The sequence below is a fragment of the Chiloscyllium punctatum genome, chromosome 49 (assembly GCF_047496795.1).
Source record: "Chiloscyllium punctatum isolate Juve2018m chromosome 49, sChiPun1.3, whole genome shotgun sequence".
Lineage (NCBI taxonomy): Eukaryota > Metazoa > Chordata > Chondrichthyes > Orectolobiformes > Hemiscylliidae > Chiloscyllium > Chiloscyllium punctatum.
The window spans coordinates 4,861,405-4,887,205 of record NC_092787.1 but is presented as its reverse complement, the minus strand read 5'-3'; the positions used below and the strand labels follow the sequence as shown (position 1 = coordinate 4,887,205).

General features: G+C 40.3%; 1 protein-coding gene across 1 annotated transcript in view; it reads right to left on the bottom strand.

The window, feature by feature from the left end:
* The window catches only part of LOC140469537 (uncharacterized), a 107,119-nt gene that overhangs the window by 27,634 nt on the left and 53,684 nt on the right, over positions 1 to 25,801 (bottom strand). The window contains exons 8-11 of the mRNA XM_072566144.1: positions 19,202 to 19,315; positions 18,640 to 19,098; positions 16,443 to 16,511; positions 6,074 to 7,055 (exon numbers count right to left, since the gene is read on the bottom strand). Of these exons, the coding sequence (XP_072422245.1) occupies positions 6,074 to 7,055; positions 16,443 to 16,511; positions 18,640 to 19,098; positions 19,202 to 19,315 (1,624 nt within the window). The remainder of the gene's footprint in view (positions 1 to 6,073; positions 7,056 to 16,442; positions 16,512 to 18,639; positions 19,099 to 19,201; positions 19,316 to 25,801) is intronic.

Sequence of the window (25,801 nt, the reverse complement as noted above, 5' to 3'; positions counted from 1 at the left end):
TCTGGCTATCAACTCTATCTATGCCTCTCATTATCTTGTACACCTCAATTAGGTCCCCTCTCTTCCTCCTTTTCGCCAATGAAAAAGGTCCGAGCTCAGTCAACCTCTCTTCATAAGATAAGCCCTCCAGTCCAGGCAGCATCCTGGTAAACCTCCTCTGAACCCTTTCCAAAGCATCCACAACTTTTCTATAATAGGGCGACCAGAACTGGACGCAGTATTCCAAGTGCGGTCTAACCAAAGTTTTATAGAGCTGCAACAAGATCTCACGACTCTTAAACTCAACCCCCCTGTTAATGAAAGCCAAAACACCACATGCTGTCTTAACAACCCTGTCCACTTGGGTGGCCATTTTAAGGGATCTATGTACCTGCACACCAAGATCCCTCTGTTCCTCCACACTGCCAAGAATCGTATCCTTAATCCTGTTCTCCTTTCAAATTCGACCTTCCAAAATGCATCACCTCACATATATCCAGGTTGAACTCCACCTGCCACCTTTCAGCCCTTCTCTGCATCCTGTCAATATCCCGTTGCAGCCGACAACAGCCCTCTATACTGTCAACGACACCTCCAACCTTTGTGTCCTCTGCAAACTTGCTGACCCATCCTTCAATCCCCTCATCCAAGTCATTAATAAAAATTCCAAACAGTAGAGGCCCAAGGACAGAGCCCTGTGGAACACCACTCACCACTGACTTCCAGGCACAATATTTTCCTTCCACTCGCTGTCTTCTATTGGCCAGCCAATTCTGTATCCAGACAGCTAAGTTCCCCTGTATCCCATTCCTCCTGACCTTTTGAATGAGCTTACCATGGGGTACCTTATCAAATGCCTTGCTGAAGTCCATGTACACCACATCCACAGCTCGACCCTCATCAACTTTTCAAGTCACTTCCTCAAAGAACTCTACACAATCACCCAAGGCTAGAATTGAACCTAAAAGTAATTGTTCCCATTAATTTTATCTACATATTCCAAATGGAAACAGCCGAACAAGCACAAAAAATTATGGCAATCCAGACATAAGTTACATCATGCTATCAGAACTCCTGTGACCTTTAATATTGATTTAAATTTATTTTTATATTGGATGGTGATCCGGTCCACAAAACTAGCCACACCTGTTGTATAAAGCAATGGTTGTGAAAGAGTTAATACTGAAAATGCATTGAGCTCCATCAAAAAACAGTCTATGGATGGAGTATCAGACATTCTTGTACAAGGGCACAATGGAAATAAATGCTCACCTCTGGCTCATGATAGGCTTCAGTAATTATGCCGAACTAGTCAATGTAACTTGTATCTATTATTGCGATGCCATAAAGTACCTCTCATTATACCTCTATTAGGATTCACCAGTAGTCTATCCTATTCTATCTAGGCTTTCCTCCAACTTAGCCTCTAACTTAAAAATATTTAAAGATTCTGTGCTCAATGCCTTTCATGAAGGGAATTAATACATCTTCATTGAATACGCTTTCATTTTGATTTTAAAGCAATAATTCTGTTCATTAAGAAACCTCGTTAATAGATTATGTTATTTAAAACCTGAAAGAGTTTAGATTAGATTACTTACAGTGTGGAAACAGGCCCTTCGGCCCAACAAGTCCACACCGACCGGCCGAAGCGCAACCCACCCAGACCCATTCCCCTACATTTACCTCTTCACCTAACACTACGGGCAATTTAGCATGGCCAATTCGCCTAACCTGCACATTTCTGGATTGTGGGAGGATACCAGAGCACCCGGAGGAAACCCATGCAGACATGAGGAGAATGTGCAAACTCCACACAGTTAGTCACTTGAGGCGGGAATTGAACCCGTTGTTATTCAATTGATCATTTGAAGTATTTTTGTTTTACATTGAGACCCATACTTTTAGTGGTATGAGAGCAATGGTGCACTCCTCAAGTCTCTGTCTTAACAATACATAATTAACAAACCCAGTACATGAGTCATCACATTGATTTTTTTGTCACATTCCATAATTAAAAATAACTATTTATTTAGAAATAGTAGACTAGACACTTGCTTAGAAGATGCATATTTCTGTGACAGCTATATTTAAGAAAAGCTAATACAAAGCTTAAGTACGTCAAGAGTAATATTGAAAGCAAAGTAAAAATGTCTGTGTTTTATTACTATCTACCTAATAGAACTGGCTTGTGGATGATTTTATGTTTGTGGTTATATAAATGCATTAAATGTGAAATTTGATAAGAATCTAACCTGTGTGATTTCAAGTATCAAACTTCTCAATTGGGCCTTAAAGTCAGAAACCCCATCCCAGATTGATTGATATTCCACAAAGCAACGCTTTAAATGTGTGTAATAACAAGTGTCACATATTATTCATGATAGACTAGTGAATCACACTGCACTGACACAGATATCAAAGAGTCATGGAGAATAGCAGGGTCTCACAATATGAGAAATAGGTTAGAGTGTTTATCATGGTAATGGGAGCCCAGAGACATGTAAGCAAACTGTCTCATTCCCAGCCAAATAATAAATTAAAATAATTTTCAAAGCATCACCAAACCATCAGGAAGTTCACACATTTTTATAAACTAACTCCTGGCCTACAGCTCTGGTTTATGGTCATTATTATTATTATTATTAGTAATAATAATAATGCATACAGAGGAACAGTTCCTCACAATTTCCTTCCTGAAAATGGTGATATTAATTGTCTTTGCTGAGAGGAAATCAGTGCCAAAGAGCAAAACAACTTTAATGGAAAAATACCACTTTCTGGCCTTGACTGTCATTAGGTGTGAAAACTGACTTCTATGTCAATACATAAAATTTTGGGATGGTTAAGGAGAAGAATGTCTGTCAGCCTCTTCCTGAATGAGTATTAACTCTGTCATTTCCCACATTAATGTGATTAAATAGTTTTTAAGTACAATAAATGTGATAGCCCTTCCAATAACACCCAACTAATGAAGGCGAAAATAGTTCCCTTTCACTTTGGGATTAATGCAAAAGAGCTCTGTTACTTTAGTAAACAGCGTAAGTTCATTCCAACGCACTCAGGTATGGAAACTGAAAAAAACTTGGAAACCCTCAGTAGTTTAGATATCACTTGTGCTAATAGAGAAAAGAGTCAAGACAGGGTCTACAACAAGGAACTTTTGGCTTAGATCTTTGTGGATATACGACAGATCCTTGCTTTAGCCAAACAGGCCTGGCACCAGTCACACCTTCATATCCATCTGCCACTATTTTCAATGGGATGAAGGATAGGGCAACTGGAATGCATATGTTATGTAGTTATGGAGATAGCAGCATTATGTAAAGTGCAGCTGCTCTCACTCAGAAGCAGTTTTAGCCTCCCAGATTCTGAAATATTATTTATTGGTTTTATGATTTTGAGGAAGAGATCTAGATCTACTGGAGCTCTTTGCAGAGGTCAAAGTTAGCTTTCAAAATGCTCAGAGTCCCTTTGGATTTGTTAACAGTAGCTATGTATGTGCATAAAATGTGACTAAGGTTTGTGAAGCTATTAAGCTGTCAAGTCATTCAAATACCTTGCTCTTCAAATTTTGGGAAAAAAACGTCTGCTGTGCCTCCCGGTGTAAAACGTTTGGTATTTGTTGACATAACTCTGAAGGATGTCATTATTGTACCAGTGCTGCTTCCAGCTTCTACAATCTACCATTTTCACATTGGGATACGGAGGGCTGTGAATGCACAGATGACTGACAGTTTCAAGTAGTTACAAGATCTTTGCTATCTTTGTGGGACTATAAATAAAAACTGCAAGGACTGCGAATGCTGTAAATCAGAAACAAAAACAGAAATTGCTGGAAAAGCTTCACAGATCTGGCAGCACCCATGGAGAGAAATCAGAATTAATGCTTTGGGTGCAGTGACCTTTCCTCAGAACTTCTGAGGAAATGTCACTCGACCTGAAATGTTAACTCTGATTGCTCTCCACAGACGACCTGAAATTAAGGGGAATCAAATGTCCAGCTATTTCAGTGAGATGTGGCTTTTCAAACCATCCTTTATATTGAAATTATAGCTGTTGACTACATAAGCAATAATCCTTACCAGTTGTAGTAATTTTCTACTGCATTTCAGCACAGAAGGGGACCACACAGCTCATCTGTCTGTACTATATAATTCATGATGAAAACACAACCTCATTAGTCCAATTCCCCATAGCCTTACCGTATAAAATTCTCCAGTAAAGAATTATGACTAACGATGCAACTTTCTTTCCCAATGCCAAGTACTAACACTGCAAAACACACGTTTTTGTCACCAATTTGTAACAGTGAACGATCGTTGACATTTCCACAACAGGAAAGACTACTTTGACTGGGTGGGATTCCTGTTTTCATTTTTCCTCTGCTTAAACATATCTGTTGTGCAAGAGTAAGGCAGAGAAAAAGAGTCAGTAGTGGGGAGGCAACAATTGGGATATGAGTCATAGAGCATAGCAACGGGCCATTCAGCCCATCATGTTTATTTCAAAAATCCCTACAGTGTGGAAACAGGCCCTTCGACCCAACAAGTCCACACAAACCCTCTGAAACGTAAACCATCCAGACCCATTCCCCTACCCTATTATCCTAATTTTCCCCCTGACTAATGCACCTAACCATAAACATCCCTGAACACTATGGGCAATTTAGCATAGCCAATTCACCTAACCTGTACATCTTTGGATTGTGGGAGGAAACTGGAACATCCAAAGAAAAACCCACGCAGACATAGGGAGAATGTGCAAACTCCACACAGACAGTCGCCCGAGGCTGGAATCAAACCTGGGTCCCTGGCGCTGTGAGGCAACAGTGCTAACCACTGAGCCACCGTGCTGCCAAACAAATACCAAATTACGCTAATCCCATTTACTTGCACATGTTCCATAGTTGACTATGCCCTGGCAGTTTCAGTGCTCATCCAGATGCTTCTTAAACACCACAAGAATACTTACCAACCCCACCCTCTCAGGCAGCACATTCCATATTTCTACAATTTCACTCAAAAATACGGTACAGCTCAGAAAATCAGTAAGTGCTTTGTGCATTAGTCTATATCGTGACGACTCTCTGAAAATACTATGCCCTTATTTCTATTACCCTGATTTATCCTCATAACCTTCCAAATATTTCTTTTATCCAATTCTCTTATAAGTATATTTTACAGTTGCTTTGAAAAGATTTTTTGAAAAAGACTCCATCCTATTTCTAAGCATCTCCCCACAACAGGAATTACTTTGGCGTCATATGCTTTTTAATACTTTGCTTGAACAAAATAACAATGGGAGTGTGTTACATTTAAACACTGTGCTTAAAACAAAACTAACTCGCATAATTATTTGCCGTTCCTCCCAAAAAACTTTGAAAACTACTTTTGTACACATTCTGGCCATACAATTATTTAATTCCAAAGGGAATAGAACCACGGAATAGTATAGAACTTGTCTTAATTAATAGCTTGTGAAAGTTTCGAAAAGTTTCATCGCTGCAACGTCAGGCACTGATGAAGGTGTGGGAAGCTACGTTTAATATTTTTAACCTTATTAATACCAAAGACAGTGAACATAATAGTTAGCTAATGGATATTAGCCCAAAGTTCAGATAAAGAGAACCATGTTTTTTTATAATTTTGATCTTATGTAATTCACAGCTGGCGAATGCTTTTGAAATGAAATCACTGTTGTGGTGTAGGGAAAAACAACAATCTATTTGTGTTCAGTTAGGTCCCATAACAACAGAGGTACTTGACCAGAAAATCTGTTTCAACAGTGTTGCTTTAGAATTGTTGGCTAACATACCAGGAGATACCTGTCCTTTCTGGATGAGCACCAACAAAGCTTATACAACCACCTGCAAGGGTAGCTGAGCAATGAGTTTGCCATCTCATCCAAAAGACAACCCATACAGCAATACAACACTCCTCAGAACCTCACTGAATTGTAGGCTAGATCATGTTCTCAGGTTTCTGGAGTGCACCTAAAAGGCACAGCCTTCTGACTCAGGGAGTGAGTGCAACCACCTTCCAGTTATATAAAAGTCTCACCCCTTATTCTAGGTAGAATTAAAAGAACTGACCGTTTACTGGTTCCAATGGTTGCAGGTGACGAATGAAATGGCTGGCTTGTGGTACAATTAGAATTCCAAGCTGGTTCTGAAGAATATTTTGCCGTATCTTTACTCAAGTAGTGCAGATATGTCCTCAGTGATGGCAGAGTGGAATTCCTTGTTAACAGGGGAAGTTGCTCCTGTGTGAAAGTAGTTGCTTTTCCTGGATTTGTTGAGCGAGATATCTCCAGTGAAGAATTAACATTGCTTGTTAGTGCTGTGCCACCCACTGTTGAGGAAACATCAGTAAGATTTAAAGCAACTTCCACTGGAGTAGAATATTGTGTAAGGACAGGTATGTCCAGGGACGGAGAACCTAGAGCTAAAGGAGTTAAAGTTGGGAATGCGTTCATGGTAGATATTGTTGGGATCGTACGCAGTGTCTGAGGTGACAAGGGTCTTACTGAAGACATTGATGGAGATAGGAGAGATTTCATTGTAGATGCTACTGGAGATGGTAAAGATCTCTTTGCAACTGGTGCTGAAGATGAAAAAGGTTTCACTGCAGATATTACCCAAGATTGAAAGGGTTTCACTGTGGATACTGTCTGAAATGGAAACAATTTCCCTGTAGACATTTCTGAAGATCGAAAAGATGTCTCCACTGCCAATGCTGAAGGTGAAGAGGGTCTCACTGTTAGCATTGTTGCAGATGGAAATGGTTTCACTGCAGATGTTACAGCAATGTTTAAAGTTACAAATACTGCTGGGACTGAAGACTGTGAGTCAAGTGATATTATTGAGCTAGCTGTTACAGGCAATAATTTGATTCCTCTTGAGGATTGAGAATGGGAATGAAGCAGATGTTTAGACTTCACTGAAACTGACGGACATACAATAGCTGTCAGAATGTCTGAATGGACGGTGTGTTCCTCTGGTGCCAAACTTGTGGGAGCAGAGATGTCGGATGCTGCTAAGGAACAATCATCTGTCAACTGATCTTGCACTGGTGCTAAAAAAACATAGAATTTAATTAAAACAGGCATCTGTGTTCTTGGGCAGAGTGAACGAAAATTATTATAACCTTCTATTACAGAAAACAAACATGCAGCAGCCCAGGAACTACTTGTGATTAATTTACAGTTTTGTTCATAAAATAGAGAGTCGAAAATTCTCCAGCATCTGCAGTCCTCACTTCCTCCTTCATAAAATATATTAAATCTAATAGGTCTTCAATACATATTTGCAATTCAACTTTCTGAGCTGCACTATTTAATTGCAATCTCTCAGGTTTACAGCTGCAAATTCAATCTTCAGTAACTGTCTAGAAATGTAGCTATGGGATAAATAAACTCTAAAATATGTAAACCCTGAAAGGCATTGGTGTGCAGGATGAAACAAAGAAATCAGTCCACCAATAAATAATATGAAACATTCTAACAAAATTCAAACTAAAAGCCTCGCCACTTTGATCTCCACGATTGCATTCATCTTCCAAAATACACAGCAACACTATTCCAGACTTCTTTACAAAAGTTCATTAAATATGCTACCGTCTGGTAGGAAATATCCCAGTGATACATGCATTTGTTTCAAAATTGTATACGATTTGCGAAGATATAAATATAGAGAACTACGTACCAAATACAATCCCTGAAGAGAAAACATTTCTGGTAATACAAACTGAACTGTTTGATTCAGGGTGGAAGTTCTGTTTGCAAATACAGTAAATTGCATGCATGGAAATTCTCAAATGTTCACTGGTGAGGCTCAAGATGGGCTGATCTGTGATATGAAGAGCTTAACCGTTAACAGTTTCTAACTTGTTGCTTGGTGGATTTTATCCAGTGGATAGAACAATAAAGACTTAAATGCTGCAATTAAAACAACAATGCCTGCATCGATGCTGCATCCTGCAGCCGGGCTGAACTGGAGCAGTTCATCAATTTTGCACACAACTTCCACCCTGCCCTCAAGTTCACTTGGTCCATCTCGGACACCTCCCTCCCCTTTCTTGACCTCTCTATTTCCATCTCCGGCAACAATCTCCAGATGGACATTTACTATGAATCCACAGATTCTCACAACTATTGGACTACACCTTCTCCCACTCAGCATCCTGTAGAATTCCATCCTGTAGAATTCCATCCTGTTCTCCCAATTCCTCACCTGCGCTACATTTGCTTGGACAAGGATACATTCCACTCCCAGGGATCCCAGCCATCTACCTATTTGGAAGAGCCTGCTTTGTCCCCCCCGTCATCCAGACAGCTCTTCACCTCTCGCAACTCCTCCATTCCGTATTCCACTGCTCTAAACCTTCCCCCCCTACTCTACACACAATACAGACAGAGTCCCCCTTATCTTCACCTACCACCCACCAGTCTCCGCATCCAACACATCATCCTTAAACACTTCCACCAACTCCAACCTGACCCCATCATGAAGAATATCTTCCCCTCCACACCCCTCGCTGCCTTCCTCAAAGAGCATTCCCTTCAACAGTCCTTGGTTCACACTGATTCTCCTCACTGACTCTCTCCCGAACCCCCAGGTACCTTCCCCTGCAACCAGAAAAGATACAAAACCTGCCGGTCCACCATCCCCCTCACCTCCATCCAGGGCCCCAAATAGTCCTTCCAGGTGAGATAGAGGTTTACCTGCCTCTCCTCCAACCTAGTTTACTGCATGAGGTGTTCCTGATGTGGTCCTCGCTACATCAGGGAGACCGAGTGTAAAATCAGAGCACGTTTCTCAGCCGGGCTGGCAGGGGCCGACTGGACCTCCCAGTCACCAGCCATTTTCATTCCCCTTCCCATTCCCTTTCCAACATGATCATCCTTGGCCTCCTCCAATGCCACAACGAATCAGATCACAAATTGGAAGAACAATACCTCATCTTTTGTCTGGGCAGCCTACAGCCCAAAGGACTCAACATTGAGTTCTCCAATTTCAAGTAACCTTCCTTCCCCTTCCCCAACTCTCTCTCAAGCCCTTCCCTCTCCTTTCTGTTGCTCTGATTGACTTAGCTACCAACCGGATTCATTCCTCCCATCGACCAATCAGGTGGTACCCTCTACCTGTGTTCACTTATCCATACCTCTACACATGAAACAGTGATCTCTCCACCTCCTGATGCTGCCTGGCTTGCTGTGGTCTCCCAGCCTCCTGCCTATCTACAATGGAGAGAATGACCTGTCACTAACCACAAACCTGCAGTAGGCAAGGAACAAATTCAAATGAACTGACATTGGTGTGATATTGGCTTTCCATAGTGTACGTAACCTCCTTGACCTACAGTTTATATTGGGTGTGAAAACAGGGCTGTTCTTAAATGGTGAGGGGCTGGAACGTGTTGGATGTCAAAGGGACTTGAGTGTCCTTGAAAGTTACCGTGTTAGTACAGCCATTCTGAGGAAGGGTCACCAGACCCGAAACATTAACTCTGATTTCTCTTCACAGATCTACCAGACCTGCTAAGCTTTTCCAACAATTTCTGTTTTTGTTTCTGATGTCTGTACAGCAACCAATTATAAAAGTAAAGAGTACATTGGCCTTTATGGCAAGAGGATTTAAATAAAAGAGCAAAGGTTTTTTACGGAAAATATATAGCGCTTTGTTGAAACGACACAGGGATATAGTGTGTAGGTTTCATCTCCACACCTACAGAAAGATTTATTTACCATGGAGACAGTGTGACAAAGGTTCAACAAATTAATTCCTAGGATGGAAGAAACATTAAATAGACTAGGCCTGTATTCTCAGCGCTTTAGAAGAATGAGAGGTGACCTCATTCAGACATGAAAAATTCTTCCACACCTCAGCTGGGTAGATGGGAAGGATGTTTCCTCTGGCTGAGTGGTCTTGAACCATGGGACACAGTCTCAAAATAAAGGGCACTGATGAGGAGCACTTTGAGGGTGCTGGAATCTGTGGAATTCTCTACCTCAGAGGGCTGTGAAGGCTCAGTTGTTGTGTATTTTCAAGACTGAGATTGATAGATCTCTAAAAATTCAAAGTATCAAACAAAAATGCAGATAGTACAACGATACTGGTGCTGAATTAGAATATCAGCCCCAATCTCACTGAAAGTTGAAGTGGCTTTAAAGGCTTAAATGACCCCCTCCTGCTCTTACTGTCTCCATCTTTATGTGCTTAAGCAGTAAATGGAGGCTATGTTGACTCATTTCAAGCTTATTCAGACAGAATGGCATACACATTTGAGCCTACTGTGGATATAACCTTATGCCAGTTCACCATGCTTTTCTCTGTCTTGTACCAAATGTTTCTCAAAGAAGAGAGAAAAAAAAACTTCTCTTGCAGCTTAAACCTCTTTTGACTCAAACAGTGAATTACAAATATTATTTATGATCCTTGGTTAGATTAGGTTCCCCACAGTGTGGAAACAGGCCATTCAGTCCAACAAGTCCACACCCACCCTCCGGAGAGTAACCATTCCCCTACCCTATATTTACCCCTGACTAATGCACCTAACAGTATGGGCAATTTAACATGGCCAATTCACCTGACCAGCACATCTTTGGATTGTGGGAGCACTCAGAGGAAACCCACGCAGACGCAGGGAGAATGTGCAAACTCCACACAGAGAGATGCCCGAGGCGGGAATCAAACCCGGGTCCCTGGCGCTGTGAGGCAGCAGTGCTAACCACTGAGCCACTGTATTGCCCAGTGGTGGTACAGTGTAGATCATGTTGTAAAATTTTGTTTAGGAATCATATAGGCCTTAAATTGGGGGTGGTGTATCTTGTAATAATTACCTGACCAATCGCTTCAGAAATGCAGAAGTTGCATGTCCGCTTCTCCAGGCCTTTTCATAGGGCTGCTCTTTCAGCCATTCTGACTGCAGTAACTTTTTGGCAAACGCAAGCAGTGGAACGGCATCAGAATCCAATCTGGAAGATTGCCTATTCTGGTATTTGCAAACCACAGCCATGGTCCCCAACAACACAGACACAGACACAGTACAAGTTCCACATCCCATAACCAAAATTGCGTGCAAAGTATGGACATTAAGACTAACATGAGCTTTCAGCAATAAATTCCCAAACAAGGGAAAACGATTTAAGCTCGTATAAATTGAAGCCAAGCTTTCAGAATTGTGAGCAATAAAGTGAATATAAATATTTCTGTAAAAACTCATGGTCATTTTTGTTTGTTCACTTTGCAATCCATTGATGCAGTTAGTTCACTGAAAACAGTCAAGTTATCCTTTCTTTAAAGGGAAAGTTTAAGAGCAGAACATTCTATCTGACATAATCCCACTTTCTTTCTTACAAATGTAAATCTTTTGAAATATTTACATTCCCTTTATTTAATTTACGACTGCAGTTTAAAACTCTAACAACAACCTATTAAGAAATGACAGTGAAGCCAAACATAAGCAGTCAGTTTTAGTCAGCATAGCTTCATATTCAAACATTTCAGAGAATGTCTATTTCACCAGCTGAAATTCAACATTTCATGTTCATTTCTAATGAAAGCATGACAAAGTGGATGGAAGTAGTTATAATACTATATTAAGTAATTACTTGATTATATCTGTTTCACCTAATTGTCACAGATTTTGTGGTCAACAGAGAAAAAAAGGCTGCCATCAAAAAAGCAATGCATAAAGATTAAGCAAAACATTAACTTTGTCCATCCCAGTCCAACACTGACACCTCCAAATCATGGTTATCAAGGATTGAGTAGTTCTATACACATAGCTTATTTTATTCAAATGAAACTTTGAAGATGGAGCCAGCTGTGGAGCCTAAGAGCAATACAGGAATCAGGCAGACTTATCCAGACTGGAGAATTGTCCAAGAGAAGCAATATGATGTAAGTTTAAATCATTTTACAGAAAGTGATTGATGAATGGATTAAGGTAGAGGCTGAAATATCAAAATCATGTTTTAAGAAAAAAAAAATTTGTTACTTAAATTGTACCTTGTCAAATATTCAGACAGAACGTAGTTCCACACTTGTAAAAATTAGGTTTTCAGCCTCAGAACAAATGTTCAGCAATACTTATGACTTTATATTCTCTTAAGAACAATTATATCTCAATAAATTAGATTTTAAATTATCTTTGATGTTTATAGCAACAGTGCACAAAAAGTTTGAATTCATGTCAACCTATTGAGTCCATGCTGATTGCAAGTGGGAAGATTCCGACAGTATACAGTTTGGAACAGCAGGGCAGTCGTGACTGCTGTACCTTAATTCCTCTGTTTAATTCTACATCGTTGTTAGTTCTACTCAGTAATGGCAAATATTGACAATTTGTCATCCTTTCAACCTCAAACTCCAGGCCAATGGTACCTTCTGGTACACTTTTATAACAATTTTCCACATGCTGTGGCTGAAGTCCTAGGATCTAGGATTTGGAATTGAATCTAGGCAAGCATAAGTTTCTTTTCACTGAATACATCAGTCCTTGGATTTGTGGGTCTTAAATTATAATTAAATGGGTTTAACCCGGTACTGAGTGTAAACTTCATTAAATTTAATTCCTCATTACTTGAAGCAGATGGATCATGACATGTCAGCATCTTTAAGGGAACAAATTATTTGTCAGGAAAAACCTGTATTATTCGTAATGGTGTCTGGGTGTGTCCGGATTTTTAAAAAGTTAGCTTTAGAAAATATTAACAGCCATTTTGTTTTCTGTGTCAATACAGGGAAGGTCCATAAGGTTTCAGGAGTGAATTCCTTTCCATTTTGACATTAGACTGAGAAGATATAACATAAAGAGTTCCTTCACCTCTAATATCTCAAAATGCCTAAAGCCAATCTCAGAAGAGCACAGTGAATGTTTCCACTTCTCACATTACTTGTAGCCTTTTTATAAAAATGTCTAGCCCAAAGTCTCAGAATATTAATCTGGCACTCTCTATTACAAGTTCAGTGGCTTTATCACTAAGACACCATCTCCGCTTAGGAAGAACCCATTGCACAAGCATTGATTTTGGACTAGCAATTATGACTGCATTAGCAAATGATGGTAGCTATTACATTGCAGTATTGTCTCACTCCCAGCAACGAAACAAACGACTAGCTCATGAAAACAATGAACATTAAAAATGGAACAAACAAAACATTTTCACTTATAGTTTCCCAACGGTACAATAGGGAGTCTGCTGGATTTTAAACAATCAGAAAATTCAAGGCTAAAGGTCTTAATTTCCTCTTTATATATTTTTAAACCTATTAATGTTGTCTATTTAGTAATTAAACAATAAACTCAAAACTCAAACTTAAAATGACAAATTCGAGGAATCAGGGAAATAGTTTATAAAAGTTTTTAAAAATATTAATTGAAACCAGAAACGAAAGCATCTATAATATAATGAGCATTCCATTTAATCAATTACATTTCTGACTGCGATGCTAACTCCCATCAATCCAATGAAAAAGTAAACTTTTGTGTGAACAACCTGCAACCTGGCAGTGTTTAGAACAAATGACTGTAGTCCCATGGATCCAGGGGTGACATACATTTCTTGCTGATTCATGATGCACTTGCAGGAACTGCTTCAGTTCCTGTCTGGTATTGTTTTGTTTCAAGACATGTGCAGCAGCGTGTATCAACAGTCAAAGTTGGAATCCAGCCTAGAAGCTGAAGTTACTTCATCAAACTCTGAGAAAAACTAATATAATTTCAGAGTTTCTATCCCACCATTTTTATAAATTCTAGGTTATATACAAGAGTACGTTCGTAAGGCTCTGGTCCAAATCTAGGAGCCCGACAGATTGGAGCATGGGTTAGCAATACAGCTGAAATCTATATCCAATGCACTTTTCTGGTGACAATCACCCTGTCAGAGGCACAGCCACATCATATTATGGCTATCATGTGCAGCTTAAAGCTGATGCAGCACTGGGATAAAGAATGGAGGAATGTCACTAATTAACTAACTCTAACAGGCTTGACACAGGCCTTAGACTGAATGGCTTCCTTCTATACCATATCCTTCTCTAATTTTTGAGTCTATTGATTTGAAAAGGCCAATCCTTTTCATCCTCTGTTCTAGAGTCATGCATTGGAAAATTCAATCCTCATTTGTAATTGCTATTGTACTCTATTGATTTTAAGCAAGAATAACAAAATGGGGCAGTAGTTAATTAGATAACATGCCTGAAGATTGGAAATTTGGATTGTGGTTGCCTCATGATATGGAAAAACATTAAAATTTCTGTCAGTTGGCTTTCATTGACAACAGAATGAGCAGATCATAAAGAATCAGAAGGACTGGAATGAAAGTCCTGAACTGTTTGCATCATAACGTAAAACATTTTCTTAAGAGTAAGGGAACTTTCTACAACAGTGTGATCATGGTCTTTTTGTTGACTTCAACATTAGAAACTCAATCTTGGTGCTTACAGTGCCAATGTTTGTGGGTGCATATATTTACTTGCATAAATCACCAGGGCTTCTTCAGATACTGGAAACCAGCAAAGGTTGAAGAAAGAAAATGATAGCATTTTGCAGCACATTCTGTACTGTAATTGACAGAGAAGGTTGAATTTCAACTCCATTTGTCAATATCAATACCCCATGCACAATAAATCAACAAGGACTGTTAGAATGTGAATCGAACCGTGTCCTCTTATTTTACCTCATTAATATTGTTAGCATTTCAGTTACAGGTTCAAGACCCACTGAAATATTTGAACACAAACTGGGGTCACTTTCAACTAATTGGTCAATTTCCCACTTTGTTCTCTGAACTTTTCTTTTCATTGAAGGCAATGGAAGGTAATATTGAATGGAGTACAAAGTAGGTCTATTTCAACAAGAGAGAATCTAATCATTGACATCCAATAGCATTACCATTACTGAGTCCCCCATTAGCAACATCCTGGGGGTTTCCATTGACCAGAACATGAACTGGACTAGAATTTAAATACTGTGGCTGCAACAGCAAGTCAGACTCTGGGAATTCTTCAGTGAGTCACTCATCTCCTGACCCCCCAAACCTGTCTACAATCCACAAGGCACTAATCATGAGTATGATGGGATACTCCCCAACTTGCCTGAATGAGTGCAGGGTCAAAAACACTGACCATTCAGGTCAAAGTATCTCACTTGATTGGCATCCTGGTCACCATCTCATCATTCACTCCTCCTACCATTGATGTCAGTGGCAGCACCTCTACAAGATGCAAGGCAGTAATTCACCAATGTTGAGGCTGAACAGGCTGGGGCTGTTTTCCCTGGAGCATCGGAGGCTGAGGGGTGACCTTATAGAGGTTTACAAAATTATATGGGGCATGGATAGGATAAATAGACAAAGTCTTTTCCCTGGGGTTGAGGAGTCCAGAACTAGAGGGCATAGGTTTAGGGTGAGAGGGGAAAGATATAAAAGAGTCCTAAGGGGCAACTTTTTCACACAGAGGATGGTACGTGTATGGAATGAGCTGCCAGAGAATGTGGTGGAGGCTGGTACAATTGCAACATTTAAGAGGCATTTGGATGGGTAGATGAATAGGAAGGGTTTGGAGGGATATAGGCTTGGTGCTGGCAGGTGGGACTAGATTGGATTGGGATATCTGGTCAGCATGGATGGTTTGGACCAAAGGGTCTGTTTCCATGCTGCACATCTCTATGACTCTAATAGTACCCTCCAAACCTGTGATGTAGGTAGAAGGACAAGGACAGCAGATGCATGGCAGCACCAGCACCTTAAAGTTCCCCTCCTGATTTTGAATTATCTCTCTCTTCCTTCAGACTGGATTAAAATCCTGGAACTGCCTTGCTAACAGCACCGTGGGTATATCTCATTCCCATGGACTGTACTGGTTCAAGAAGGCAGATCACTACCACCTTTTCCAAGGCAAGTACAGATGGGTAATAAATGCTGACCCACATCCTGTAAAACAATTTAAAAACAGGCAACCAATCCCATTCGATGAGTTTTCTACTTGTAGTGTTTCATTTATTTGAGCCTAGATACCTGCTCATAAATGTCACTAGATATTTTGATAAGCACATCTCACATTCCTGACTATTGTCATGTCTCTTAAGAAGGGTATGGAACAAGGTCAGACTTACAACTCTTTGAGGTATAAGAATCTGTTGGGTCCATCTAGTGTTTAACCATGATGTTACACATACAGAGCTCTCACCTTGCAGTGGATGCATTATAATCTATTGGGACCAGATCACAGCTCATTGGGCGATCCACTATTACTCCCAAACACCAAAAGCCAATGGGGTGTAATTTTTTGCCTGATCTCCCCTTACCAAAATTAAGTCGGTCACAACTCCCACTTCATTGATCAACAGCACTGGGAACAAGATATAATTGGTTCTGTGAGATAGGGAAAGGATGGAAGGGGAGAGCTCATCAATACTTTTAAAACACAATATAGATGGAGTTTAAAGAAAACTTACCATCAATATATACAGCTACAGATCTTTTTGCTGACCCTGCTTCATTCACAGCTTCACATTCATAAATACCTGAAATAAATAACCAGGTTATATTAACACAACTAATGTTGACCATTAACCCACTGGCAGATGGATCGAGACTCAACTAAAGCAAATGCTACACAGGGCTCTCTCCTTTGAAGTATTATTCCTTTCAAATGTTTAATAATTTCTAATTAACAGAGTTGAAGAAGTGTAATAGTGGAATGCATCATAAATATCACACAATACATTATTTCACATTGTAGAATTGGTGCTAAAGCAGGCACAGGGTACTGAGTTGGATGGTCAACCATGATCATATCAAATTATGGAGCAGCACTGAAGGACCGAATGGCCTACTCCTATTCCTATTTTCTATTCTTCTATATGGTTCCACCATATCACCCATTTTTAATTCAAGAAAGAGAAACTTGCAGACTGATGGCACAGTTAGAATAGTTACATAATAGCCATGATTCTCAAGGTCAGGCTGCCTTCTGCAGGCATTTAAAATTAGCAGGCGAAATCTGCCTCTGGGAGTTCCACCACCCCTATCCCTGCCACCAGTAATTTTCATTGCCATGGGATAAAGTGCAAGCAGTGATCCTACACACAGCTCTCCCATTCTGGCTAGTTCTTTGGCAGGGTCAGCATCACGTTCGCCCTGTTCTGGAGAACACATTGCTCATGGTATCAATCCTGAACCATTGCCTGGTTTTGAAAGATACATGTAAAAGGTCTTATGCATGCCTCTCATGCCCACTCCAGGGCCTCCATCCTCCTTTCCTGGCTTCCCTGCCCCAAGACTCCTTCCTGAGCCTTCAATTTGCAGAAACAGATCTCTGGTCATTAGTCTCTTTGATACCAGTTTCTAGATAGCCTCATTATGAATGTTTACTAGACTCTGAGACTTGGATTATTTCAGCAGGTTCTCTGCTTTGATAGGTTGAAGTTGGGCTGATTGACATTTCAATGAGTTTGTAAGGGCAATAATTATATTTTAAATCAGATTTATGAATGGGCATTCTTTTTCCCTTAGAATTCAAGACTGATCATTGTTATAATGTGGCTCAATGATTCTGTGCATAAGGCAAGCTGGGTGAGTGGGCATAAAAAGAGCATGATAGTAGGTTAGTGAGACACTAGGGCATGGGGGGGTGAGTGGCGTGATGAGGGAGAGGGAAAAGCTGGAGGAGCGAACTATTCATACATCAACAGTCGCAGGGAACTGAGTTGGGACTTTTAACCAATCAGTTTCAGCACTCACATATGCAAGACCTTACTTTGATTTGCTTCCAGGATTAACAGTCTGACTCACTTGTGCCCCACCTTCCCAGAGCAAAAATAGCTTCTAACTATTGAGGTGGATTTGCCAAGTCGGTAAGTTTTCTGACTCATACTATCCATCTCATTTGCAATGTGCACTGAGTTTTAAACATCGCTGTAAACAAAGCAACTTTGTGTACACAATCTTACTCACCCATTTATCCTTATTGTTTATATCTTGTGCTGCATCCACTGGACAGCCATTTAATGGTTTTATGGTCTATCATCCAGTTTAGCCTGTGTCTCTGGATTATTATCCCAGGGATAACACCACCACAAGTCATCATCAACTATATTTTACTGTTTTAAATTCCTGCATAAACACTCATTGTGTAGACTTCAGGATTTGAAAGCTTGTGGAATTCATTGCCACGGAACGCAGTGAACGCCGGGATGATAAATGTCTTCAAACCAGAGATTGATAAATTCTTGATCTCACAAGGAACTAAGGGCTACAGCGAAAGTGTGGGTAAGTGGAATTGAAATACCCATCAGCCATGATTAAATGGCGAGTGGACTTGATGGGCTGAATGGCCTTACTTTCACTCCTATGTCATATGGTCTTATTGTCTTATGGAAAACACATTTCACAGAAGGGCAGTGCAGTTAAAATAGAAATAATGTTTTAGATCTGCAGAACTGTTGATGTAGAATCCTGGTACTTCCTCCCTAATGGCATCATGGGTCTATCGACAGCACATGGACTGCAGCAGTTCAAGAAGGCAGCTCACCACTTCTGAAGGGCAACTGAGGATGGGCAATAAATGTTGGCCCAGTCAGCGATGCCCATGTGCTGCGAGTGAATTTTTAAAAATCACTATCCATTTAAAAATACCAGATTGGTACATACCTTCAAAACTTTGCATTGCCTTTCTTATTTTAAGTATTCCATTCTCTGTGAGAAAGTTAGGCTGATTACTGGCAATTAAAGGCCTGTTCTTGAAGAACCAGAAGACATTAGGCTTTGGAATTCCAGACACATCACAGAACAGCGTAAATTCCAATCCATGACGAACCTGCGTTGAGGCATTGAGAAACAGAATACTAGGCGGGACTGTAGCAAGAGCAGCAGATGAAGGAAAACCAGAATAAAAAATACAAGAAGTGATGGGGGAATGAGAGCCAAAAGATGAAGATGACAGAAAGGTGAAGGATATAATGCAAAGAGCTTGAAGGCATTGTGCACAGACAGTGAGAGATGGGATACAGAGAAATAAAAAGGGAAAAGTTAAAAAGATGGAGCAACATTGTAAGACAAAATGTGGGAACAGTAAGAAATAGAGAACAGAAAGGCATAACAGAATATGAGCTAAAATTAGAAATATAAAAAAAGTGTCAATTAGAGCACAAGAATAAACAGAATATAAAAATGTAGTCTCAAAAATCAAGAGATTATAAAGCTGTAGCAGTACCATGCACTTTTAATCTTCCAGTCCTTTCATCTTGTCCCAGTGTGCTTGAAGCCACACAATTATATAAGCCTTCATCAGTCAGATTAACCCTAGGAATCAGCAACATCTGGTGTCCTATAAGGTAAGGTTTAGCAGAAAGAATGTCAGTCGATAACTATAGCAACCTTTTGTTTTATCGTTCTGGGAATCCCTTGGGTAGGCAGTGGTCCTGTAACATATGACATCTGAGAAACACTAAGTTCAGAAGTGTGGCCAAATTTCTACTCCACCCACATAGAGGTTTGCCTCCATCTTCCCATCAAAGGAAAAGAACAAGAATCGAAGGCTCTTCTTCCCAGAGCTGCTCTTGTACATTCCTTTCAGTAAGATCGAGAGGTAATGTTTTTAAGGATGCGATTGCAGGACACCCACTGAATCTGAAAATGAATGGAACTCAACGATTTAAAAATTGGACTGAAAATGGTTTTAACTTAACTATTCCTATTGTGGTACACTTATTTCTGCTCGTTAACATGCAGCCACTTTATGTTTGTACTGGGATTAATGTTCCTCAGCTAAACTCTGCCAATTTAGCTGGAACCCAAATAAGCTGAATCACAACCTCAGCCAGGAATGTCCATTAGAGTTGCAAGATTCCGAACTGCAGCTTGCAACCTTCATGATGTGACATGGCAGAGGGAGTGTTGCCATAGCAACAGTCTCCCTGTGTTTCCGCTTCTCAAATCAATTTAGAGGCATGATTTAAAATTCTTGGCTGGAACACTGAGTGAAGACTACAGTGATTGAATTGGGGTGAAGAACAAATCCAGATGGCTTCCATGAAATAAAATATTGGCACAGGTTTGATGAATCTATCTCTGTGAAGTAAACATTCCATCATTCCAACACTTTTCAAATAACCATTTCTAATTCCAGTTTGTACTGGCTCCATTTCCATCTGAAATGTATAACATCTCCCAGTACAATTAAAGCAGCAAACAATTGGTTTGGCCACTGTTGAAATATTGCGTGCAATTCTGGTCTCCTTCCTATCAGAAGGATGTTGCGAAACTTGAAAGTGTTCAGAAGAGATTTACAAGGATGTTGCCAGGCTTGGAGGATTTGAGCAAAAGGGAGAGTCTAAATAGGCTTGGGCTGTTTTCCCTGGAATGTCAGAGACTGAGGGATGACCTTCTAGAGGGGCATGGATAGGATATATAGACAAAGTCTCTTCCCTGGGGTGGGGAAGTCCAGAATTAGAGGGCATGGGTTTAGGGTGAGAGGGGAAAGATATAAAAGGGAGCTAAGGGGCAACGTTTTCATGCAGAGGGTGGTGCGTGAATGGAATGAGCTGCCAGAGGAAGTGATGAAGGCTGGTACAATTACAGCATTTAAAAGGCATCTGGTTAGGTATATGAATAGGAAGGGTTTGGAGGAATATGGGCCAATTGCTGGCAAATGGGACTAGATTAGGTCAGGGTATCTGGCCAGCATGGACGAGTTGGACCAAAGGGTCTGTTTCCATGCTGTACATCTCTATGACTCTAATTGAGCAACAATATAAAAAGTTCCATCATGGGTCAATGCTCAATGAATTGATCTCAGCTGCCCATAAGCAACAAGCCAGGGCAGGGAAAGAGAAGTTCTCTCCTGGTTATATCCTAGTTACTGATATTGAAATGTCCACGATATTGACGACAAACAGAATGGGGTTAGGATGAGTAATCTGGGCTCACATATCAGGCTGGTAAACAGTCCAGGTACCAGAGAGTGAAGAGCACCTAAGATGCTGTAAAGCAACCACAGTTAACAGCTTCAGGTAAGACAGAGAGAAGAAATAAGATTTGTATAAGACATGTATGGCACAGTGACTTGGTGGTTAGCACTGCTACCTCACTGTGCCAAGGACCTGGGTTCAATTCCAGCTTTGGACAACTGTCTGGGTGGAGTTTGAATATTCTCCTTGTGTCTGCATGGCATTCCTCTGGATGCTCCAGTTTCCTCCCACAGTCTAAAGGTGTGTAGTTAGATGGATTGGCCATGTTAAATTACCCCATAGTGTCCAGGGATGTGCAGGCTGGGTCGATTATCAATGATAAATGCATATATATGGTGAGGGCCTGGGTTGGGCTGACTTGATGGGCCAGATGTCCTTTTTCTGCACTGTAGGATTCTATGTAATACATTAATTTAGCCTATGTCAGAGTGAATCTTGTGTTTCTGCATGGGTAGTACCTCATTGCTAATAAACAGCACTGTTGGTGATCAGCAACTGTTGGTGCTTTCCAAATTGTACTCTTTCCTGCTCACTCACCAGTCAAGTAATCCTTGAGGTAAGTTAACTCTTCTTTTAATTCCCTTTCAATTTTTTCTTATCGATATCATGCATTCACCACTAAAAGATATCTTATGGAAAATGCAGAAAGGGAATTAAAAGGAGCAAAAAGAACAATTCTTATCATGAGTCAACTGATAACACTACGGCACTGGTTCAAACATGGTTAAAAAGAGTTGAATTCCAGAGGTGAGGCGAGTGTGACAGCCCTTGACATTAAGACTGCATTCAACTGAGTGTTGCATTAAGGAGCCCTAGCAAATCTGGAATCAATGGGACGAACTCTCCACTGGTTGGAGTCAAACCTGGCAAATAACAAAGTGGGTATGGTTGTTGGAGGTCAGTCATGTCAACTCCCAGACATCCCTGCAGAAATTCCTCAGGGTGGTGTCCTCAGCCCAACTGTCTTCAGCTGCTTCATCAACAATCTTTCCTCCATCATGAAGTCAGAAGTGGGGATTTTCACTGTTGATTGCACAATATTCTTCAACTCCTCAGATACAGATGCAATCCATGGTCAAATGCAACAAGATCTGGACAACATTAAGGCTTGGGCTGAAAAGTGGCAAGTAACATTCGTGCCACATAAATGCCAGGCAATGACCACCTCCAATAAGAGACATTCTAACCATCGCCCATTGACGTTCAAACACTATCAATATCCTAGGGTTACCATTGGCCAGACACTCAACTGGACTCATCATATAAACACAAAGGCTTGGAACACTGCAGCGAGTAACTCACCTCCTGAATCCTCAAAGCCTGTCCATCATCTGCAAGGCACAAGTCAGCAGCACATTGGAATACTCCCCAGTTGCCTAGATGGGTACAGCTCCAACAACACTCAAGAGGTTTGATACCATCCAGGACAAAAAGAAGCCCACTTGATTAGCACTATACCCACAAACATCCACTCCCTCCTCCACTCACTCAGTAACAGCACTGTGTACTATCTACAAGATGCACTGCAGAAGTTCACCAAAAATCCTCAGACAGCACCTTCCAAGCCCATGACCACTTCCATATAGAAGGACAAAGACAGCATATACATGGGAACACCACCACCTGCAAGTTCCCCTCCAAGCCACTCACCATCCTGGAAATATATTGAGGTTTCTTCACTGTCACCGAGTCAACATCCTGGAATTCCTTCCCTAATGGCCGGTGGACTGCAGTGGTTCAAAGAAGGCATCTCACCACCATTTTCTCAAGGGCATCTTGGGTCAGGTAATAAATGATGGCCTGGCCAGTGGCACCCATGTTGTAAAGAGAATGGCTTCACTCCATCAAGTTAAAATATCATTTAGTTACAGAGATTACAAATACTTTAAATTAATTATTGATTGCCAGAACAAATTTGAAGAAACATGATAATATAAGAGCTTATCTTTATTCCTGTGTCTTCCTTCAGAGTTTTTAATTAAATGTCGTTCTAATACCATGAATAAACAATGACACCATCCCCAGTGGCTGTGCAGGTCAGAGCAGCAAAGGAACCATTTTGAACAGTAAGTTCAGTTGTGAAGGAGACTATCATTTGTGTGACTGAAAAGTAAGAAAAATCGTTGTGGTTTTTTTTCTTCAAATAGAGGAGCTCAGTGCCCCAAAATTAACTCTCCCCTTAATATGGTACAGTGTATCAAACCCACAGACTGCATTATTCGGTGAAGTCAGTTCCTGCGTCACCCACAGACACTGTGTACTGAAAATACATTCCTCTTGGTTGGCTGTTGGAACCTATTTGTATTAATGCAGAAGCTATTGCTAATGGAATACAAAACTCCATCTTTCATTTTACTAATGTACCTCTCTGTGCAATCCCATAGGGGATAAATTTTGGCTTTTTGTAGTAAAATTGCACACAGCCTATCAGCCATTTTACACAGCACACAAGATCTATTCCAAGCACTGAATGCCCAAGTGTGGACTTTGAGTAAAAAAGTATTTAGAGAATGGAGGATAATTGGACTAAAGTGCAAATCAAGTCAGCCTCCATTTTAACCATGCGTTTAAACCCCAGATGAGAGATTTTTGCACACAATCCAAGCTGACACCTTACACAGAATAATAGGAATATTGCACTATCATCTGGATAACACAACAAACTCTGCCTAATTTCTGAAGAAAATGAAAGGTATCATAGCACATTTGTAAACAAAAGCAAATGAGTTCTTCAAGAGTCCTGGACAGCATTTAACATGTAGAGTCACCAAGTCATACAGCACAGAATTAGACCCTTCAATCCTCACCGACTAGAATCCCAAACTGACCTAGTCCCATTTACCAGCACTTGGCCCATATCCCTCTAAACCTTTCCTAGTCATATACCCATCTAGATGCCTTTTAAATGTTGTAACTGTACCAGCTTCCACCACTTCCTCTGGCAGTTCCATACATTCACCACCCTCTATGTGAAAAAGTTACCCCTCAGGTCCTTTCTAAGTCTTCCTCCACGCACCTTAAAGCTATGCCCTCTAGTTTTGGAATGTGCCCCTCCACTCTCAACAAAAATCAATAATAAATTAGTTGGTCATTGCTGTACCCAAATATATTGCTGTGTCTCTGCATATTACAATAGGAATTACACTTCCAGTAATAACTCTTCGGTTTTATTTGTGGTTTGGGACATCCTGAGGTCAGGAATGTTGTTCATTCAAAACCCTGGAGCCCTCTCCCTATTGTTCTGCGGATGTACCTCCACCACATTGTCTGCTGCATTTCATAAAAGCTTCAATGGGATCATTTGGTTTGGGCAACAAATGCTGACCGTGACAGTGATACATCCATGCAAAAAAAACAAATATGTATCTTTTATCTTCCCTTTCGATATATTCTGCCACTTCCTGTGCCTGTAATTTGAGACGTTAGGTTGGTTGGAGTGAGGGTTTCTCTGCAGTTAAAGCTGATTGGATGGCAGATGCAAAACCAGAATACAAGGAGTCACTATTCTTGCAAGAGTATAGTTACGGTATGAGAATATAACATTGAGGTTTAACTGAAAAATGTAGACAAATAAATGTATAATAATGCAGGTTGTGAGTGGAATACATCAATTTTACTGTTAGCACCAACACATAACCATTCAGCAGTAGTTCTGGCTTATGCCACAATTCCATTTAAACATCATTAATCATATTCCTCCTGGATTTGCAGATCTGGCCAAACAACTCTTTATAGGCTTTGCCGAGAAATAACATCCCTTTGAACAGCCCTCTTACAGGGATCTGTCTTGATTTCATACTAAAATCCATGAAGCTAGGAATATCCTAGCTACAATCATAACTCATTGATTCAAAATTGCAAATATGGATCTAAGAGGCCAATATTTTTGGAAACTGTATTTCTCAACATTGCAATCAGTGCTGCTGGCAAGTGCAGACACCACTGCTAGGCCAGTTTTCTAGCAAGGCATAGAAGTAGGGAAGTAGGCAGGGCTTTAAATGAGGGGTATCATTTAGGGGACAATTGAGTAGATTAAAGGGAAATGACATGGCAATAGATCAATGTAGCTATAAAGGTAATGATAATCAAAGTATGGCAGGAAGAGTCAGTGAGTGACAGCAGATAGGGCTAATAAACAAAAACAGTAGAGAAAATGCCAGATGTCACAGCTATAATGCTATAGATGGGAAACTTATTTTATTTGCTGTTGTTATATAGTGCAAATAAACATTGTCTTAATTTTTAAATTAATTTATAATTCATTACTGCTGCATCATATGCCTGATGGACATGAATCTAACTAACTGTCTAAACAGTCACATGATCGATGATTTTTGGTTGTGGTAAAAGTTACTTTGGGGATCTTTTCTCTATTTTAATGTAAAATCTTGCTCCTGAATACTGGTTAGTCATTGTTGCTTTTAAATTGGTATTTACAGTAAAAGTCTTAAAACATTAATGCGTGTCACGTGATGCTTCCAGTCAGTCACTGGAAAGTCAAATATCTTTTGAAAAGTATTGGTCTCTACAAAGATCATACCACACTTCTTCCTTTGACATTGAGTGCAGACAGTATGAAGATATGAGTTAGGTGAGTAATGGAATCTCCAGGGTGAATCAGTCCCTCTCCCTTAAGTTTAAGTTTTGTCCAAATGCTAAGCTAGTCCTTGCAATTCTTTCATGACTACAAGCCTTGAAATGACTATTGATACAACCGACAGATGTTTAAAGCATTCATATATTGTTACTCTGTCCACCAAACTTAAATAAAAGGCTCAACATCCATTAAAATGGAATATCATTTGGATTTAATAAATATTCACCTGCTTATGCCCAGAATACTC